This window comes from Salvelinus alpinus, chromosome 12 (assembly GCF_045679555.1).
Source record: "Salvelinus alpinus chromosome 12, SLU_Salpinus.1, whole genome shotgun sequence".
Taxonomy (NCBI): domain Eukaryota; kingdom Metazoa; phylum Chordata; class Actinopteri; order Salmoniformes; family Salmonidae; genus Salvelinus; species Salvelinus alpinus.
Genome location: NC_092097.1, coordinates 24,809,245 through 24,830,489, shown reverse-complemented (window position 1 = coordinate 24,830,489; position 21,245 = coordinate 24,809,245). Strand labels below are relative to the sequence as shown.

General features: G+C 45.6%; 1 protein-coding gene across 11 annotated transcripts in view; it reads right to left on the bottom strand.

The window, feature by feature from the left end:
* Positions 1 to 21,245, bottom strand: part of ppfia4 (PTPRF interacting protein alpha 4) — a 110,694-nt gene that overhangs the window by 6,294 nt on the left and 83,155 nt on the right. For 5 of the 11 annotated variants that reach the window (XM_071335468.1, XM_071335462.1, XM_071335466.1 and 2 more), the window contains exons 6-22: positions 15,285 to 15,506; positions 14,778 to 14,924; positions 13,489 to 13,623; positions 13,144 to 13,227; positions 9,888 to 10,019; positions 9,608 to 9,670; positions 8,621 to 8,712; positions 8,373 to 8,502; positions 7,551 to 7,747; positions 4,348 to 4,576; positions 4,087 to 4,122; positions 3,738 to 3,865; positions 3,398 to 3,528; positions 3,224 to 3,308; positions 2,877 to 2,958; positions 2,486 to 2,686; positions 1,998 to 2,060 (exon numbers count right to left, since the gene is read on the bottom strand). In XM_071335468.1, the coding sequence (XP_071191569.1) occupies positions 1,998 to 2,060; positions 2,486 to 2,686; positions 2,877 to 2,958; positions 3,224 to 3,308; positions 3,398 to 3,528; positions 3,738 to 3,865; positions 4,087 to 4,122; positions 4,348 to 4,576; positions 7,551 to 7,747; positions 8,373 to 8,502; positions 8,621 to 8,712; positions 9,608 to 9,670; positions 9,888 to 10,019; positions 13,144 to 13,227; positions 13,489 to 13,623; positions 14,778 to 14,924; positions 15,285 to 15,506 (2,157 nt within the window). The remainder of the gene's footprint in view (positions 1 to 1,997; positions 2,061 to 2,485; positions 2,687 to 2,876; positions 2,959 to 3,223; positions 3,309 to 3,397; positions 3,529 to 3,737; positions 3,866 to 4,086; positions 4,123 to 4,347; positions 4,577 to 7,550; positions 7,748 to 8,372; positions 8,503 to 8,620; positions 8,713 to 9,607; positions 9,671 to 9,887; positions 10,020 to 13,143; positions 13,228 to 13,488; positions 13,624 to 14,777; positions 14,925 to 15,284; positions 15,507 to 21,245) is intronic. The other 6 variants (XM_071335464.1, XM_071335461.1, XM_071335465.1 and 3 more) reach the window with 5 other exon arrangements.

The following is a 21,245-nucleotide window of genomic DNA, read 5'->3' as shown; positions in this document are numbered from 1 at the left end:
TAACCCAGAAGCTTATAAGAAATCCCGCTATGCCCTCCGACGAACGATCAAACAGGCAAAGCAACAATACAGGACTAAGATCGAATCGTACTACACCGGCTCCGACACTCGTCGGATGTGGCAGGGCTTGCAAACTATTACAGACTACAAAGGGAAGCACAGCCGAGGGCTGCCCAGTGACATGAGCCTACCAGATGAGCTAAATAACTTCTATGCTCGCTTCGAGGCAAGTAATACTGAAACATGCATGAGAGCATCAGCTGTTCCGGACGACTGTGATCACGCTCTCCGCATCCGATGTGAGTAAGACCTTTCAACAGATCAACATTCACAAGGCCGCTGGGCCAGATGGATTACCATGACGTGTACTCCGAGCATGCGCTGACCAACTTGCAAGTGTCTTCACTGACATTTTCAACCTCTCCCTGTCTGAGTCTGTAATACCAACATGTTTCAAGCAGACTGTGCCCAATAACACTAAGGTAACCTGCCTAAATGACTACCAACCCGTAGCACTCACGTCTGTTGTAATGAAATGCTTTGAAAGGCTGGTCATGGCTCACATCAACACCATTATCCCAGAAACCCTAGACCCACTACAATTTGCATACCGCCCCAACAGATCCACAGATGAGGCAATCTCTATTGCACTGCACACTGCCTTTTCCGACCTGGACAGAAGGAACACCTATGTGAGAATGCTATTCATTGACTACAGCTCAGTGTTCAACACCATAGTGACCTCAAAGCTCATCAATAAGCTAAGGACCCTGGGACCAAACACTTCCCTCTGCAACTGGATCCTGGACTTCCTGACGGGACGCCCCCAGGGGGTAAGGGTAGGTAACAACACATCCCCCACGCTGATCCTCAACATGGGGGCCCCTCAGGGGTGCTTGCTCAGTCCCCTCCTGTACTCCCTGTTCACTCATAACTGCACGGCCAGGCACGACTCCAATACCATCATTAAGTTTGCTGATGACACAACAGTGGTAGGCCTGATCACTGACAATGATGAGACGGCCTATAGGGAGGAGGTCAGAGACCTGGCCAGGTGGTGTCAGGACAACAACCTCTCCCTCAACATGATCAAGACAAAGGAGATGATTGTGGACTACAGGAAAAGGAGGACCGAGCACGCCCCCATTCTCATCGACGGGGCTGTAGTGGAGCAGGTTGAGAGATTCAAGTTCCTTGGCGTCGACATCACCAACAAACTAATATGGTCCAAGCACACCAAGACAGTTGTGAAGAGGGCACGAGAAAACCTATTCCCCCTCAGGAGACTGAAAAGATTTGGCATGGGTCCTCAGATCCTGAAAAGGTTTTACAGCTGCACCATCGAGAGCATCCTGACGGGTTGCATCACTGCCTGGTATGGCAACATAATTACCTCAATTACCTCGACACTGGTGCCTCTGCACATTGACACATTGACTCTGTACCGGTACCCCCTGTATATAGCACCACTATTGTTATTTACTGCTGCTCTTTAATTATGTGTTAGTCTTATCCCTTACTTTCTTTTAGGTATTTTCTTAAAACTGCATTGTTGCTTAAGGGCTTGTGTGTAAGCATTTCACTGTAAGGTCTACATCTGTTGACAAATAAAATTTGATTTAAATTTTTGGAGTGATCTGAGTCCCATGCACCAATGTAACCGACCAGGTACTGAACCCAGGAAAGCCATATGGAGAGATGGATCAACTTTAACACCAGAATGCTGAGACATAATTCATCCCAACACACCCAACACAACCTAACAGACAACCAGCATAAATCTACACACAATAACCCATCAAAACAACAGAGCCTAATATGGTACACCAAAGACATGCTAACCCAGGCACAAACAAGCAGGCAGTATGCGTTGTAGTTGTAGGAGGCTGGGGATGAGCGTTTGTGGAAGCAGGCATATGTGTAGCACAGCGGGGCAGAGGGTGTGTGGGTGTGTGATGTGTGTGTGGTGGGGAGGGGGTCACACAGATAGCACTGACCGCTTTAGTGGAGGAAGCCAGGTTCTCCATCTCTTCATGGGTTAACCACACATTTCCGGAGGACTGTGCAGAGAGGGAGAGCACGCACGAGCACGCACACACACATAATTACAGACAGACAACAAAGAAGAGCACGCACACACGCATACAGTGTCTGTAGTGAGAGGGAGTGTGTCAGGCAGGCAGTATCTGGCACACTGTTGAGAGAGTAGGTTTCCCGTTCCACCCCATGCAGCACAGTGGACAGAGTGAAGAGTACTGTCAAATCCAAAAGCACTATCATTACAGGGTCAGTGAAGTGACAGGTGATGGGCAGTGTGTGTGTGTGTATGTTCCATGAGCGGTACAGAGAGGCTGTGTGTGTGTGTGTGCGTGTGTGTGTGTGTGTGTGTGTGTGTGTGTGTGTGTGTGTGTGTGTGTGTGTGTGTGTGTGTGTGTGTGTGTGTGTGTGTGTGTGTGTGTGTGTGTGTGTGTGTGTGTGTGTGTACCGTTCTAGAGGTGAGCGGGGCAGAGGGGCTGGTTAGGGACACCATCTCCTGGATGGCCAGCCTTAGTTTGAGGCGGTGCAGGGGGTTACTGATGCCAATCTCCCTCTGGATCTCTGTGTCAGACAGGGCCGACATGATGGCACCGCTCTTCACGTTGGCACGACATGCTGCCACATACCAGGCAGGCATACCCACCCACAGCTACATTGGTGAGAGAGAGCATCATCTTCATCATCACCACCACCAACATCATCATCTCACACAGCATAACCCTCCTGGTGATTATATGGTAGGACAACGTTAAGGTAGGGTAGGGTTTAGGGGTATCTGAAGGGCTACGGATAGAGTAAGGTTGTGGTGGAGGTTAGGGGTCAGGGGTTAGAGGTTATACCTCTAGCCAGGAGACCACAGTTGGTCCATCCCACTGAGCGAAGGGCAGTCCTCTCCTCCTGGCCTCCTCTAGCAGCTCATGTCTGACACAGAGACAGGGGAGAGATAGAAACGGGGAGAAAGAGGGAGTGAAAGAGAGAGAAAGAGAAAGGAGAGTAAACAACTAATGTTGGCATGGCCTCTGGAGCACATGAATGTTTTATTCCACTATGGAACAGTGAGGCCAGGGTTTCACAGCTTCCAAAATGTATTCACAATTCAACTGACAGAGACACCACCAATTGACCTTGCATTTAGACAGAAAGAGAAAGAGAGTGTGTGTGTGTGAGTGATAGGTAAAGGTCTTACTTTTTCTTCATCCTGCGGTCTCTCTCTGCCTGTGTGCCCAGCTTGCCCAGAGTCATGGTGTCTCCGATGCTCATCTCAAAGTCTACTGAGACACACAACACAACAGACATAGCATCACTCACACATACCTGTACATACAGTAGCTTACAGGAGACACAGGTCCAGCTGCGTTACCTCCCGGCATCAGGGCAGGCAGAGGCTGTCCCTCCCTCCCCAGTGTCCCTCCTCCCTCCATCCTGCCCTTCTCCTTGCTCTTCCCAAACAGACGACCTATAGATGACTTGATGCCCTTCTTCGCTTTACCCCTGTAGAGAGAGAGAAAAAGAGTGAGAGAGTGAGTGAGGGAGAGAGGGAGACACAAAGTATAAGTGGGATTGAAAGAATGTGTGTGTATGTGGGGGAGGGGGGTTGTGTGTGTGTGTGTGTGTGTGTGTGTGTGTGTGTGTGTGTGTGTGTGTGTGTGTGTGTGTGTGTGTGTGTGTGTGTGTGTGTGTGTGCGTGTGTGTGTGTGTACCCTCGTCCGTCCTCCAGACTGCCAGTGAGCTGGGCGAAGTTGGTCTCCAGTCTCAGACTGCGGGGAGAGGAGGGGGGAGATGTCTCACACTTGATAGTAGCCTTGTCCTCACGAGCTTCCACTGGAGACTGGAGGGAGAGAGAGGTGAGAAAGAGTGAAGTCACCTTTATCTGTCAGGAGGCTTCAAATAGGAGCTTTCTCAGAGAGGCTGTGACAACACCTTGTCCAGCAGGAATGATCCTGTCCTTCCAATCGCAACCTTGAAAACTGTGTTCATTTCAGTACCTCTCCATATCTGGGAACTGTACTGCCTCTCTTAGTTGTGTAGATGAAGAGAAAACTGACTTACTGCTATTTTTCTACGGTGTTTCCTTAAGTCGCTAGGCTGTTAAAGACAGGAGGGAGGCACAGACACACCAACACATAGTTAGAGACAACCAGTTGTTAGACATACAATCAAAACCAGTTACTGGGGTTACTGAAGAGAGAATGAATAAGCAGCAGTTGAGTGACTTATTGTTTCACACTAAACATTGTGTGTGAGTACATCAATCCAAACATGTTATCAGGTTAGTCCTCTCTGATGGTTAAGTGCATGTCTGCGTCTCACCAGGGTCATGATTCCCAGCTGGTGGCTGGCGTTGTGGGTGTTGTGTTTGGGGGTAGAGCGTCCGCTGGTGGGAGGGGACGAGGAGGAAGCCAGGGACTGGGCAGTGGCTGAGGTGGGCATGGTTCGGGGGCGAAGTGTAACGTTGAGTCCGTCCATGCTACCACTGTTCACACGAGACTCTATCTCATCTGCCCTGAGGTCAGCAGACTCCCTCTCCACCTGGATCATCCTAAACACCAGAGAGTACAGTGGGATGAGACATGATACACACATCATACACATAATAACTACATCATACACACATAATAACTACATCATACACACACAATAACTACATCATACACACATAACTACACTATACACACATAATAACTACATCATACAAACATAACTACACCATACACACATAATAACTACATCATACACACATAATAACTACATCATACACACATAATAACTACATCACACACATAATAACTACATCATACACATAATAACTACATCATACACATAATAACTACATTATACACACATAATAACTACATCATACACATAATAACTACATCATACACACATAATAACTACATCATACACATAATAACTACATCATACACACAATAACTACATCATACACACAATAACTACATCATACACATAATAACTACATCAAACACATAATAACTACATCGTACAAACATAATAACTATATCACGCCGCCAAACTTACCCTAGTAAAACTGACTATCCTACCGATCCTCGACTTCGGCAATGTCATCTACAAAATAGCTTCCAATACTCTACTCAGCAAACTGGATGCAGTCTATCACAGTGCTATCCGTTTTGTTACCAAATCACCTTATACCACCCACCACTGCGACCTGTATGCTCTAGTCGGCTGGCCCTCGCTACATATTTGTCGCCGGACCCACTGGCTCCAGGTCATCTATAAGTCTATGCTAGGTAAAGCTCCGCCTTATCTCAGCTCACTGGTCATGATAACAACACCCACCCGTAGCACACGTTCCAGCAGGTATATCTCACTGATCATCTCCAAAGCCAACACCTCATTTGGCCTCCTTTCCTTCCAGTTCTCTGCTGCCAGTGACTGGAATGAATTGCAAAAATCGCTGAAGTTGGAGACTTTTATTTCCCTCACCAACTTTAAACATCAGCTATCTGAGCAGCTAACCGATCTCTGCAGCTGTACATAGTCCATCTGTAAATAGCCCACCCAATCTACCTACCTCATCCCCATAATGTTTTTATTTACTACTTCTGCTCTTTTGTACACCAGTATCTCTACTTGCACATCATCATCTGCTCATTTATCACTCCAGTGTTAATCTGCTAAATTGTAATTCTTCGATACTATGGCCTATTTATTGCCTACCTCCTCATGCTTTTTGCACACACTGTATATAGACTTTCTTTTTTTTCCTAATGTGTCATTGACTTGTTTATTGTGTTATTGGCTTGTTTATTGTTTATTCCATGTGTAACTCTGTGTTGTTGTCTGTGTCACACTGCTTTGCTTTATCTTGGCCAGGTCGCAGTTGTAAATGAGAACTTGTTCTCAACTAGCCTACCTGGTTAAATAAAGGTGAAAAAAAACAAACAATCATACACACATAACAATTACATCATACACACATAATAACTACACCATACACACATAATAACTACACCATACACATAATAACTACATCATACACACATAATAACTGCATTATACACACATAATAACTACATAATAACTACATCATACACATAATAACTACATTATACACACATAATAACTACATTATACACACACAACAACTACATCATACACACATAATAACTACATCATACACACATAATAACTACATCATACACACATAATAACTACATCATACAAACATAACTACACTATACACACATAATAACTACATCACACACATATAATAACTACATCACACACATATAATAACTACATCATACACACATAATAACTACATCATACACATAATAACTACATCACACACACATAATAACTACATAATACACACATAATAACTACATCATACACATAATAACTACACCATACACACATAATAACTACATCATACACACATAATAACTACATCATACACATAATAACTACATCACACACACATAATAACTACATCATACACACATAATAACTACATCATACAAACATAACTACACTATACACACATAATAACTACATCACACACATAATAACTACATCATACACACATAATAACTACACCATACACACATAATAACTACACCATACACACACATAATAACTACATCATACACACATAATAACTACATCATAAACACATACTAACTACATCATACACATAATAACTACATCATACACACATAATAACTATATCATACACATAATAACTACATCATACACATATTAACTACATCATACACACATAATAACTACATCATACACATAATAACTACGTCATACACACATAATAACTATATCATACACATAATAACTACATCATACACACATAACTACACTATACACACATAATAACTACACCATACACACAAAATAACTACACCATACACACATAATAACTACACCATACACACATAATAACTACACCATACACACATAATAACTACACCATACACACATAATAACTACATCATACACACATAATAACTACACCATACAAACATAATAACTACACCATACAAACATAATAACTACACCATACACACATAATAACTACATCATACAAACATAACTACATCATACACAGATAATAACTACATCATACACACATAATAATAGCATTATACACACATAAGAACTACATCATACACACACAACAACTACATCATACACACACAACAACTACATCATACACACACAACAACTACATCGTACACATATAATAACTCCATCATACACTCATAATAACTACATCATACACACATAATAACCAGCAGTATAAAGCATGTTCCCTGGGTGTGTGAGTTAAAGAATAATGGTGCATCAAAAATGGGGGAAAGAACTTGCACATTGCTCTGCCTAGGAGTAACAAAACCCTCAGGAAAGGAGGAAGCCAAGGCTTCAGATTCTGGAAAATGCTGGAGATATTATGGTGTAAGGTAGGGAGGGAGATAGTGGGTATTGCGATAGTTGTCTGCGTTGGTGTGTTCTCCTACCTGATCTCCTCATTGATGGCATCCAGCTGCTCCTGCAACATCAGAGCCAGAGTCTGTGCATCTGATTGGCCGCTGGGTGACAGGAGGACGGAGCTAACATCATCATCTAGGTCTGACTCAGCCTCCACGTCACTGCCCAGGAGGTGACTGACACTGCCACGTAGAGACGAGTATTCCTGCTCAAACACCGCACACACCTGTAGGGTAAGTACACAAACACACACACACACTGTTAGACACCGCACACACCATTACGATAGATACACACACACACACACGTTACACAAGGCATACACCTGTACAACAGTTACACATTGCACTCATCAGATTACACACAGTCTGCTCAGATACCCAAACAAATCCACACTCACACCTCATATATTTAAACAGTTTATAAACACATTGATAAAGACATACCACTTACATCACACATACGTACGTCCAAGGTAGCAGGGGTCAGAGAGAGAAGCATTGGTTAGGTGAGAGCTGTATGTAATGAGGGACAAATGCAGTGTGTTAAGCTTAACAACCATCAGCCATATTACTGCCCTCATCAGGGCCATCAGATCATCAGCCATGAGGGAGAAGAGGGGAAGAGAGGAGGAAGAGAGGAGACACTAACAAAAGGGAGGAGATGGGGGCATATGTGGAGAGGAAGAGAGGATATGTGGTGTTTCATGACATAGCTTGGCATGGGCACAGAAATTGGACACACAGGCACAGGGGAGGGTACCAAGTTTGGCACAGGTGTGTGCGTGTGGTGTGTGTGTGTGTGGTGGGTGTGTGGTGTACGTGTGTGTGTGCTTGTGTGTATGTGGTTACCTTGTTGGGTTCGTTGCGTAGCGCTGCCAGGCGGCCCTTCTGTGCCCGTCTGATGACAGCAGAGCTGTAGTGTCCATCCTGACCTTCTACCACTGAAAAACGCAGGTCACTGGCACTGCCCATGTGAGACCTATACACACACACACATACAGAGAAAACCTGGTCAGTATAGGGTACTAGTATGGGGCAAGTGTGGGACTAGTGTGTGTGTGTGTAGTGTGTGTGTTAGTGTGTGTATGTCTGTGTACCGTGGGTGTGATCCATCTCCAAACACTCCACTCCGGCGTTTCAAGTGGTCGATCTCATTCCGCAGCTTCTCAATTTCACCAATCAGACGCTCCTGACGAAGAAAGGCATTGTGGAATGGAACAACATCAATGTCCAATCACAATATTTGTAACAGTTCAACTCTCATCCAATACATGTGACTATCCATAATTTGTCTGTCATGTTTGTGCGTGAAAAGTTTCAATGAATAGAACGTTGGACGCATAGAGGGATGTGTGTTGTGTTGTTCATGTATTGTGTGTCCAGGCCTGACTCACCCTGGTGTGTTGTTCATGTGTTGTGTGCCTAGGCCTGACTCACCCTGGTGTGTTGTTCATGTGTTGTGTGTCCAGGCCTGACTCACCCTGGTGTGTTGTTCATGTGTTGTGTGTCCAGGCCTGACTCACCCTGGTGTGTTGATCATGTGTTGTGTGTCCAGGCCTGACTCACCCTGGTGTGTTGATCATATGTTGTGTGTCCAGGCCTGACTCACCCTGGTGTGTTGTTCATGTGTTGTGTGCCTAGGCCTGACTCACCCTGGTGTGTTGTTCATATGTTGTGTGTCCAGGCCTGACTCACCCTGGTGTGTTGTTCATGTGTTGTGTGTCCAGGCCTGACTCACCCTGGTGTGTTGTTCATGTGTTGTCTGTCCAGGCCCTGACTCACCCTGGTGTGTTGTTCATGTGCTGTGTGTCCAGGCCTGACTCACCCTGGTGTGTTGTTCATGTGTTGTCTGTCCAGGCCCTGACTCACCCTGGTGTGTTGTTCATGTGTTGTGTGCCTAGGCCTGACTCACCCTGGTGTGTTGTTCATGTATTGTGTGTCCAGGCCTGACTCACCCTGGTGTGTTGTTCATGTGTTGTGTGCCTAGGCCTGACTCACCCTGGTGTGTTGTTCATGTGTTGTGTGTCCAGGCCTGACTCACCCTGGTGTGTTGTTCATGTGTTGTGTGCCTAGGCCTGACTCACCCTGGTGTGGTGGAACTCCTCCAGCTGTTTCTGGGAGTTCTCCAGATCCTGAATCAGGGAGTTCTGGAACCAACAGCAAGAGGATAAGACATCACTGTTCAGCTATAGTTTGGGAATCACTAGTTTAGAGGCCTGAGTACATCATATGTGTGTGTGTGTGTGTGTGTGTGTGTGTTGCGTGTGTGTGTGTGTGTGTTGCGTGTGTGTGTGTGTTGCGTGCGTGTGTGTGTGTGTGTGTGTGTGTGCGTGCGTGCGTGCGTGCGTGTGTTGCGTGCCATGCCTTGTCCTCCAGTGCTGCCATGCGTTCTTTAAGGTGAAGCTGCAGTCTCTCGTTAGACTCAGTGAGCAGACGGTCTACTGTGTCAGACAAACGCTTGTTGTGTTCTTCATTCATCTTCTCTCTCTGACGTGCCTGAGAGAAGGACGGCGAGACAGAGAAAGGGAGTGAAAAAGAGAGAGAGAGGTTTAAAAGTTCATGACTATTGTCACCCACATACAGAAGCACTCCAAACACTCCATGAGCACAGCACCAGAAAACAGAATGAGAAAGGACTTGATTTGACAACATTGTATTATGCAGTCAGAGGAAACACTACGTTGACATCATATCTCAACCACACACACACACATTCACAGATGGTTCCTCATAGATCTACTTTAACTATACTCATGAGCTCACATACAGAGATAGAAACTAGACATGCGTGAATTATTCCAATTCTAAATATATCAGCCAGTCAGAGCTCTGTGGGGTAGGGAAACAGGCTGCAGCAGGAAATGTGTGGATTCGGCTCATATTTATAAAGCAAGGCATAGTGAGTGTGTGATACTCTAAATATGGAGTTGGTCCGCCCTTTGCTGCTATAACTGCTTCCACTCTTCTGGGAAGGCTTTCCACTAGATGTGCGAACATTGCCGTGGGGGCTTGCTTCCATTTAGCCACAAGAGCATTAGTGAGGTTGGGTACTGATGTTGAGCGATTAGGCCTGGCTCACAGTCGACGTTCCAATTCATACCAAAGGTGTTTGATGGGGTTGAGGTCAGGGCTCTGTGCAGGCCAATCAAATAATTCCACACTGATCTCGAAAAAACATTTCTGTATGGACCTCGCTTTGTGCATGGGGGCATTGTCATACTGAAACAGGAAAGGGCCTTCCCCAAACTGTTGCCACAAAGTTGGAAGCACAGAATCGTCTATAATGTCATTGTATGCTGTAGCGTTAAGATTTCCCTTCACTGGAAAAATAGCCCCAGACCATTATTGCTCATCCACCAAACTTTACAGTTGGCACTATGCATTGGGCCAGGTAGCGGTCTCCTGGCATCCGCCAAACCCAGATTCGTCTGTTGGACTGCCAGATGGTGAAGCGTGATTCATCACTCCAGAGAACGCATTTCCACTGCTCCAGAGTCGAATGGCGGCGAGCTTTACACCACTCCAGCCGATGCTTGGCATTGCACATGGTGATCTTAGGCTTGTGTGTGGCTGCTCGGCCATGGAAACCCAATTTATGAAGCTCCCGACGAACAGTTCTTGTGCTGACGTTGCTTCCAGAGGCAGTTTGGAACTCGGTAGTGAATGTTGCAACCGAGGACAGGCGATTTTTACGCGATACACGCTACAGCACTCGTCGTCCTCTTCTGTGAGCTTGTGTGGCCTACCACTTCGCGACTAAGCTGTTGTTGCTCCTGGACGTTTCCACTTCACAATAACAGCACTTACAGTTGAACCAGGCAGGTCTAGCAGGGTAGACATTTGACAAACTGACTTTTTTGAAAGGTGGCATCCTATGACGGTGCCACATTGAAAGTCACTGAGCAGGTGGGCTTGCCTGATTTGCATGTTATTTTGGCATTCATATCTGTCACATATCAGTTTGCAAACAATGTAAAATATACATATATATTTGAGTTAATAAATCTTCCCTACAAACATGGTCTCTTTTTTGTTTTCTTGAGTAAGGCAGCTCCAAAATGCAGGTGTTTCAGCCTAGCTCAGTGCTTTCTGTGGTGGTGGGGCAGCCAGCGGAAAATAAGGAGCTTAGGGGTAATGTTAATGAGAATGTTCTTTAGTTGCGCCGTGATTGGCTCAGTGTTCTGTCACTCATGGGGACACTACATCACTGCCAAATCTAAGGGTAGAGCTCAAAAATTCAAGCCTCTTGGGTGCTGCCATAGAGTTACATTAGAAGTGCCCATCCAAGTAGGCTCAAGGTCATTGGCCACAGATAAAATGACGTCAAATCACGTTTTATCTACAGTAGCTTTGATTGGACTCAACATCATACTTTCAAAATCTTAGCTAGCAGTCATCATCATGAATCAAGTCCTTTTTAATCCTTGTCATAATAAGAGAAATAATGAAGATAAATTATAGATAAAACTTATCAGTGCTCATCGGCCATTGGACTTAAACATTACACATCAAGTTGGAAATAGCAAATTCAACAATGAGTGGTTTGGAAGGAATCAGTGGCTAACTGCAAGCATTGCTAAGCAATCACTAGCCTACTATTCAGTGGAGTGGTTGTGTGGTCCCAAGTCTGGGTTTAAGGGTCTATTTGCTAAGCTTAAAATGATAAACATTCAACATTGGCCATGCTGTCATTCCAGCAGGATTTATGCCGCGCTCGAAACAACTGTTAACTTGGAACTGGGAAATCAGACTTCAGGGAGTTCAAGACAACTGGGAACTTGGAACTGGGAAATCAGACTTCAGTGAGTTCAAGACAACTGGGAACTTGGGGAAAAAAATGAGATCCGACTGTGAACGGTCATCCAACTTGGAATTGTAAATTGGGAACTCGGGCCACTTTCTAGAGCTACGACCTGAAGATCACTGACATCATCATGATTCAACCTTGTTTTTTTCTGAGTTCCAAGTTGTCTTGAAAGCACCATAAATCCAGAGAATGCCAGACTTTGATGACAAAGGACCGCCACGTCACCTTCATGTTCAAGTGAGCACAGCACAACAAGGTGAGTCCAAAACTGTATTGTATACTGTAGCTAAGAAAGTAATACTTAGTGTATGTTGTGTAGTAAGCTGTTAGTAGCCCATGTGCCTCACCCTATTTTCCCCTCTTAATTTCACCTACTGTTCTGACTTGGTAGGAAACGTAGCCTATAACCTGTTTTCCAGAAATAGCCAAGTGTAGCAGTGGTAAGGTGTTGGGTCTGCTTGTTGGGACTCTGTTATTGGGACAGCTTTATGTAGGCCCTAACAGTTTGTGGGCACCGTTTGTCACCGTTATAATGCAATTCATGTATTGTTTAGTGTTGTGTTGTGTAGTGGCTTTGCTGGCATGCATCCCTCACTCTGGGGCTCCCGTGTGGCGCAGCTAAGGCACTGCATGTGTGTGTGTGAGGGAACATGAAGAGACAAAGTCAAGGGGCCAGGCTAATGTGAAGAGTCGGCCTACGCTGCACTCAGAGAGAGGTCAGAGAAAGCCTGCAGGGCAAGACTACGTGCACGCGCACACGCACACACACACACACACACACACACACACACACACACACACACACACACACACCCTGCTCAGTTCCTGGTTCTTCTCCTCCAGTTGTGACTCCAGCTGTCTGAGTCGCTCCTCAACGTTGCCATGTCGCTCCTCGGCCTGCAGGGGGAGACACAGGACCCAACTCAATCAAACCTGCATTCCAGTATTTACACACCGAGCTCTTTTTCACATTGTCAAAAAACAGTTATTGTTTTGGTTACTGTGAAATCCTACAACTATTACCAGATACCTTCCCCTTACAGCTAGATACCTTCCTGTTGTCAGAATAACAAGTGTGCGTGCATCAAGATTGCTGTGGTGGGTTCGATTGACATCCAGCCTCTGTATGTTTAGGACTGGGACTGTGTGTGTTGTTACCTTGGTGAGGGCTGCCACCCTCTGTGCCAACTCTGCCTCCACCTCTGGTAGTGTCTCAGCCTTCCTCATGGTCTGAGCCAGCCTCTGCTCTGCCAACTCTAACAACTCCTGCAGCTGGCGCACCTTCTCCTCACTCTGACAGAGGTAAAGGGAGAGAGGGAGGTGGAGAGAGGGAGAGGGAGGGAGATAGAGAAGGAGGGAGAGAAAGAGAGAGATGATCACATACATATTTAAGGTCATACAGATGTTTGGACTCAATGTCATTGGCATAACTCTAAATGTTGTATTTTTATTATCAGTGGTTACAAAAGCACTGTTTTCTCCATATACAATGAGTGTACAAAACATCAGGAACACCTGCTCTTTCCATGACATAGACAACTGTGGGAAGCATTGGAGTCAACATGGGCCACAATCCCTGTGGAACACTTTCGACACCTTGTAGAGTCCATGCTCTAATGAATTGAGGCTGTTCTGAGGGCAAAAGGGGTGCAACTCAATATGTTTTGTAGACATGCTACTCATATCAGCTGAACTGCTTAGTTCTCTTGTAGGCTTGCAGACTGCTGACCAAGCCCTATAGGTTTGAGCACATGTCAGAGTTTACTGAAACCAAATCCCAAGCATTCATGTCTCTTCTATTTCTGTTACTTCACACTGTTACTTCTATGCAAGCTCAGACACAAGTCCCTGATACATTTACATTTACATTTAAGTCATTTAGCAGACGCTCTTATCCAGAGCGACTTACAAATTGGTGCATTCACCTTATGATATCCAGTGGAACAACCACTTTACAATAGTGCATCTAACTCTTTTAAGGGGGGGGGGGTTAGAAGGATTACTTTATCCTATCCTAGGTATTCCTTAAAGAGGTGGGGTTTCAGGTGTCTCCGATACTAACTGGCATGTGTGTGTGTGTGTGTGTGTGTGTGTGTGTGTGTGTGTGTGTGTGTGTGTGTGTGTGTGTGTGTGTGTGTGTGATGGAACCTTAGAACCTTAGAGGCCTGTCCCTGATGATGTCTCTGAGGTAGTAATGGATACTCTGTGTCAACCTCACATTCTCTGGCTTCAAGTGGAGATAAACTGAACTTCACCCTCAACTGAATGGTTGACGAACCATCATTCACCCCCGTCTGTGTGTGAGTCCCCTACCTCACCCCGTCCCCTCTTTATGTGAACCAGCATTGACCCCCTCCAGACTCCCCGAGATGTGTATGTGCTCGTATGTGTCATACATACCCATGCACAGTCGATGGTGACTTATTCAGCATGTGTGTGTGTGTTACCTGTCGGTGCAGAGAGTCCTTGGTAACCAGTTCGTTCTCCAGTTTGTCGTTGAGGTCGTGGATGTGTGTGGTTTCCCTCTGAGCGGCCAGGTAACGTTTTTCTAACGTTGTAATCCTCTCCTCCATATCCTCCCTCTGCGCCAACCCCTACAACAGGCATATAGTAAGAGAGAAAATACAGTGTGTGTGTTCATACTAGGAAACATAACATAGAACCTTGCCGATTGACTCGGTACCGGTACCCCCTGTATATAGCCTCGTTATTGTTATTTTATTGTGTTACTTTTTATTATTTTTTACTTTAGTTTATTTGGTAAATATTTTCTTCACTCTTGTAAGTAAGCATTTCCCAGTAAGGTCTACACTTGTTGTATTCGGCACATGTGACGTTTGATTTGCCTATTAATTTGGACACTGGCAAGTTCTATACAATCAACAGTGTTTATGTTTATGAATGAGACATATCGATTCCCCCTTCTCTTTTCCTATCTCCTCAATTACGCTCACCTCTCTCTGTTCCCTCTGTTGTTTGACTGACAGCTCCTCGCTGCGACTCAGGTCTCGGCGAGTGTTGGCTAGCTCCGCCTCCAGCTCTGCCACGCGTGTACTGAGTGTGCCCGAACGCTCGCGGCTCTGAGCCAGCTCATGATTGGTCCGATCCAGAAGCTCCTGCAGCTCCACTGACCTGCTGCCATCGTCATGGGCGTCTATGGAGCCGTTAGGTAGCCTCTGAAGGGTCACACACACACACACACACACACACACACACACACTTGTTTTTTCAGAGAGAGATAGATAGAGTAAGGGGAGTTTGCATGTTGTCATGATGATGTTGTTTACACTTGAAGAGTGTTTCTTCTGCTAATGTTTGAGGTCTTAGTGAATCAGAAAGGCACCATTTGTGTGGTGTGTTTGTCTGGTGTGTTTGTGTGGTGTGTTTGTGTGGTGTGTTTGTGTGGTGTGTTTGTGTGTTTGTCTGGTGTGTTTGTGTGGTGTGTTTGTGTGGTGTGTGTGTGTGTGTGTGTGTGTGTGTGTGTTGAGATGTTGTTTTGACGTTTCTCTCTCACCCCAAAGTAAAATGAATTATGTGGTGTTAATGAACCTTCAGGGAGACACATTGAGACAGGCAGCGCAGCGGGCAGCCCTACTATCAGGACCTCCCTCCCTCTCTCCTATTCATCTGTCTTCATACGCACGCACAGACCCACATGTTGCCACTCAGACTCAGTATGACTCCAATTATTCGATTTTTCTCATTCATATCATAGCTAGAGAACATAAGAGTATCTGTCTGTCTCTGTCTCTTCCTGTAGAGTTCCCAGGGCCGCATTTCCTACACTCGGTTCTCTGACACCAAGGGGTGCACGTTTTGGTTTTTTGCCCTAACATTGCACAGCTGATTCCAAATATCAAAGCTTGATGATGAGTTGATTATTTGAATCAGCTGTGTAGTGCTAGGGCAAAAACCAAAACGTGCACCCAGGCTGGGCCCCAGGACCGAGTTTGGGAAACCCTGTCCTAGGGTGTGTTAGGCAAGGTCTATTTAAAAAAGAATGATATTTATTTTTTATTTCACCTTTATTTAACCAGGTAGGCAAGTTGAGAACAAGTTCTCATTTACAATTGCGACCTTGCCAAGATAAAGCAAAGCAGTTCGACACATACAACAAAACAGAGTTACACATGGAGCAAAACAAACATACAGTCAATAATACAGTAGAAAAATAAGTCTATATACAATGTGAGCAAATGAGGTGAGATAAGGGAGGTAAAGGCAAAAAAAGCCCATGGTGGCGACGTAAATACAATATAGCAAGTAAAACACTGGAATGGTAGATTTGCAGTGGAAGAATGTGCAAAGTACAAATAGAAATAATGGCGTGCAAAGGAGCAAAATAAATACATAAATTCAGTAGGGGACGAGGCAGTTGTTTGGGCCAAATTATAGATGGGCTATGTACAGGTGCAGTAATCTGTGAGCTGCTCTGACAGCTGGTGCTTAAAGCTAGTGAGGGAGATAAGTGTTTCCAGTTTCAGAGATTTTTGTAGGTCGTTCCAGTCATTGGCAGCAGAGAACTGGAAGGAGAGGCGGCCAAAGCAGGATTTGGTTTTGGGGGTGCCCAGAGAGATATACCTGCTGGAGCGCGTGCCACAGGTGGGTGCTGCTATGGTGACCAGCGAGCTGAGATAAGTGGGGACTTTACCTAGCAGGGTCTTGTAGATGACCTGGAGCCAGTGGGTTTGGCGACGAGTATGAAGCGAGGGCCAGCCAACGAGAGCGTATAGGTCGCAGTGGTGGGTAGTATATGGGGCTTTGGTGACAAAATGGATGGCACTGTGATAGACTGCATCCAATTTATTGAGGAGGGTATTGGAGGCTATTTTGTAAATGACATCGCCGAAGTCGAGGATCGGTAGGATGGTCAGTTTTACGAGGGTATGTTTGGCAGCATGAGTGAAGGATGCTTTGTTGCGAAATAGGAAGCCAATTCTAGATTTAACTTTGGATTGGAGATGTTTGATGTGAGTCTGGAAGGAGAGTTTACAGTCTAACCAGACACCTAGGTATTTGTAGTTGTCCACATATTCTAAGTCAGAACCATCCCCAGTAGTGATGCTGGACGGGCAGGCAGGTGCAGGCAGCGATCGGTTGAAGAGCATGCATTTAGTTTTAATTGTATTTAAGAGCAGTTGGAGGCCACGGAAGGAGAGTTGTATGACATTGAAGCTCGTCTGGAGGGTTGTTAACACAGTGTCCAAAGAAGGGCCAGAAGTATACAGAATGGTGTCGTCTGCGTAGAGGTGGATCAGAGACTCACCAGCAGCAAGAGCGACATCATTGATATGGATACAGAGAAGAGAGTCGGCACAAGAATTGAACCCTGTGGCACCCCCATAGAGACTGCCAGAGGCCCGGACAACAGGCCCTCCGATTTGACACACTGAACTCTCAGAGAAGTAGTTGGTGAACCAGGGGAGGCAATCATTTGAGAAACCAAGGCTATCGAGTCTGCCGATGAGGATGTGGTGATTGACAGAGTCGAAAGCCTTGGCCAGGTCAATGAATACGGCTTCACAGTATTGTTTCTTATCGATGGCGGTTAAGATATTATTTAGGACCTTGAGCGTGGCTGAGGTGCACCCATGACCAGCTCTGAAACCAGATTGCATAGCGGAGAAGGCGCGGTGGGATTCGAAATGGTCGGTAATCTGTTTGTTGACTTGGTTTTCGAAGACCTTAGAAAGGCAGGGTAGGATAGATATAGGTCTGTAGCAGTTTGGGTCAAGAGTGTCCCCCCCTTTGAAGAGGGGGATGACCGCAGCTGCTTTCCAATCTTTGGGAATCTCGGACGACACGAAAGAGATGTTGGACAGGCTAGTAATAGGGGTTGCAACAATGATAATTTTAGAAAGAAAGGGTCCAGATTGTCTAGCCCGGCTGATTTGTAGGGGTCCAGATTTTGCAGCTCTTTCAGAACATCAGCTGACTGGATTTGGGAGAAGGAGAAATGGGGAAGGCTTGGGCGAGTTGCTGTGGGAGGTGCAGTGCTGTTGACCGGGGTAGGGGTAGCCAGATGGAAAGCATGGCCAGCCGTAGAAAAATGCTTATTCTCAATTATAGTGGATTTATCGGTGGTGACAGTTTCCTATCCTCAGTGCAGTGGGCAGCTGGGAGGAGGTGTTCTTATTCTCCATGGACTTTACAGTGTCCCAGAACTTTTTTGAGTTTGTGTTGCAGGAAGCAAATTTCTGCTTGAAAAAGCTAGCCTTGGCTTTTCTAACTGCCTGTGTATATTGGTTTCTAACTTCCCTGAAAAGTTGCATATCACGGGGGCTGTTCGAAGCTAATGCAGAACGCCATAGGATGTTTTTGTGTTGGGGGCAGAGGGTGGTCTATTGCATGCGGCAACGGTGAGAGACTTGTTTTTAGAGAGGTGGATTTTTAAAAGTAGAAGTTCAAATTGTTTGGGTACAGACCTGGATAGTAGGACAGAACTCTGCAGGCTATCTCTGCAGTAGATTGCAACACCGCCCTCTTTGGCCGTTCTATCTTGTCTGAAAATGTTGTAGTTAGGGATGGAGATTTCAGAGTTTTTGGTGGTCTTCCTAAGCCAGGATTCAGACACGGCTAGGACATCCGGGTTGGCAGAGTGTGCTAAAGCAGTGAATAAAACAAACTTAGGGAGGAGGCGTCTAATGTTAACATGCATGAAACCAAGGCTATTACGGTTACAGAAGTCATCAAAAGAGAGCGCCTGGGAAATAGGAGTGGAGCTAGGCACTGCAGGGCCTGGATTCACCTCTACATCACCAGAGGAACAGAGGAGGAGTAGGATAAGGGTACGGCTAAAAGCTATGAGAATTGGTCGTCTAGGACGTCCGGAACAGAGAGTAAAAGGAGTAGGTTTCTGGGGGCGATAAAATATCTTCAAGGAATAATGTACAGACAAAGGTATGGTAGGATGTGAATACAGTGGAGGTAAACCTAGGCATTGAGTGATGATGAGAGAGATATTGTCTCTAGAAACATAATTGAAACCAGGTGATGCTATCGCATGTGTGGGTGGTGGAACTGAAAGGTTGGATAAGGTATAATGAGCAGGGCTAGAGGCTCTACAGTGAAACAAGCCAATAAACACTAACCAGAACAGCAATGGACAAGGCATATTGACATTAAGGAGAGGCATGCTTAGCCGAGTGATCATAAGGGTCCAGTGAGTAGTGAGGTTGGTTGGGGTCACGGCGATTCAGACAGCTAGCCGGGCCATGGGTAGCAAGCTGGCAGAGGATGGAGGTCTGTTTTTAGCCACCTCGTGCGTTTCCATCGGTAGATTAGTGTGGTTCCGTGTGGTAGAAGGGACCAATCCAATTGGCAAAATAGATATAGTTATTATAGTGACCCAAGAAAATTGTCCGATAGACCTATTCAGATAGCAGCCAATAAGACAGCTAACGATTAGCGGGCTGCAGATGGGCGTTCAGGTAACGTCGCGACGGAGGTGCCAGTTGGATAACTCCCTCGGGCAGATAACGCCGGTAGTCCAGTCGTGAAGGCCCGGTGGGGCTCCGCATCGGCAGTAAAATGGGTCCGGATAGGTGATTGTAGCCCAGGAGTGGCTGATGGAACTCTTCAGCTGGCTAGCTCCGGAATAATTGATGTTTGCTCCGGGACCGACGTAAGCCAATAGTCACTCGGATAGCAGCTAGCTAGCTGCAAGATCCAGGTGTAAATGTCCAGAGCTTGTGGTAGAAATCCGGGGATATGGAGAGAAAATAGGTCCGGTATGCTCTGGTCTGAGTCGCATTGTACAAAACTGGCGATAGCTTTTCGAGCTAAAGGATAGCTGATGACCGCCAACCATGGTTAGCTGAATACTAACGTTAGCCAGTGAACTGGCTAGCTTCTGGCTAGCTTCTGTTGTGGATTTCAGATCTGAGGTGAATAATACTTTTTTTTTTTTAATTGGTGAGGCGGGTTGCAGGAGAGTGTTTTGAAGTTGAGTTTTTAGAAGAAAATAAAAATATATATATAAAAAGATATGCGAAGAAAATATGTAAATATATATATACACGGGACACGACAGGACGAGGACAAAGGACGTCTGACTGCTATGCAATCTTGGAAAACATTCCAGGAGCTGCCAGTCTGTCGGTAGGTATTAAGCTAAGGGTTAGGAAGGAGGTAAGGGTTGTGGTGAGGGGAAGCGTGTGTAGCTGGGTGGGGGTTAGACTACAGTGTGTTGACTCTCTCTCTCTCTCTCTCTCTCTCTCTCTCTCTCTCTCTCTCTCTCTCTCTCTCTCTCTCTCTCTCTCTCTCTCTCTCTCTCTCTCTCTCTCTCTCTCTCTCTCTCTCTCTCTCTCTCTCTCTCTCTCTCTCTCTCTCTCTCTCTCTCTCTCTCTCTCTCTCTCTCTCTCTCTCTCTCTCTCTCTCTCTCTCTCTCTCTCTCTCTCTCTCTCTCTCTCTCTCTCTCTCTCTCAGCTCTTAGGGTGCAGGCTTTTCCTAGAGGGAGGTCTAGACTAAGTGACTTGCTGCTAAATAGGCTGAAAACAGCTACCTTCTACCCTACCAGTACGCTGCTGGCACCTTGTGTGAGGAGAACGAAAGGGGCAAAGGGACCACTTCTCTCAACTTGTCACAACTGTGGAGTCAACATGGGCCACAATCCCTGTGGAACACTTTCGACACGTTGTAGAATCCATGGCCCAAGGAATTGAGGCTGTTCTGAGGGCAAAAGGGGTGCAACTCAATATGTTTTGTAGACATGCTACTCATATCAGCTGAACTGCTTAGTTCTCAGGTAGGCTTGCAGACTGCACTGTTCTACTGTAGCACTCTTAACCAAAGAAAGAAACAACTAATCATCTTATTATGATTATAAAGCATTATAACAGAACCCATACATCCCAGGTAAACTTCCAACCATGTTTCTAATGCTCAATAAATCCTCTGTCCAGAGAATTAGGTAA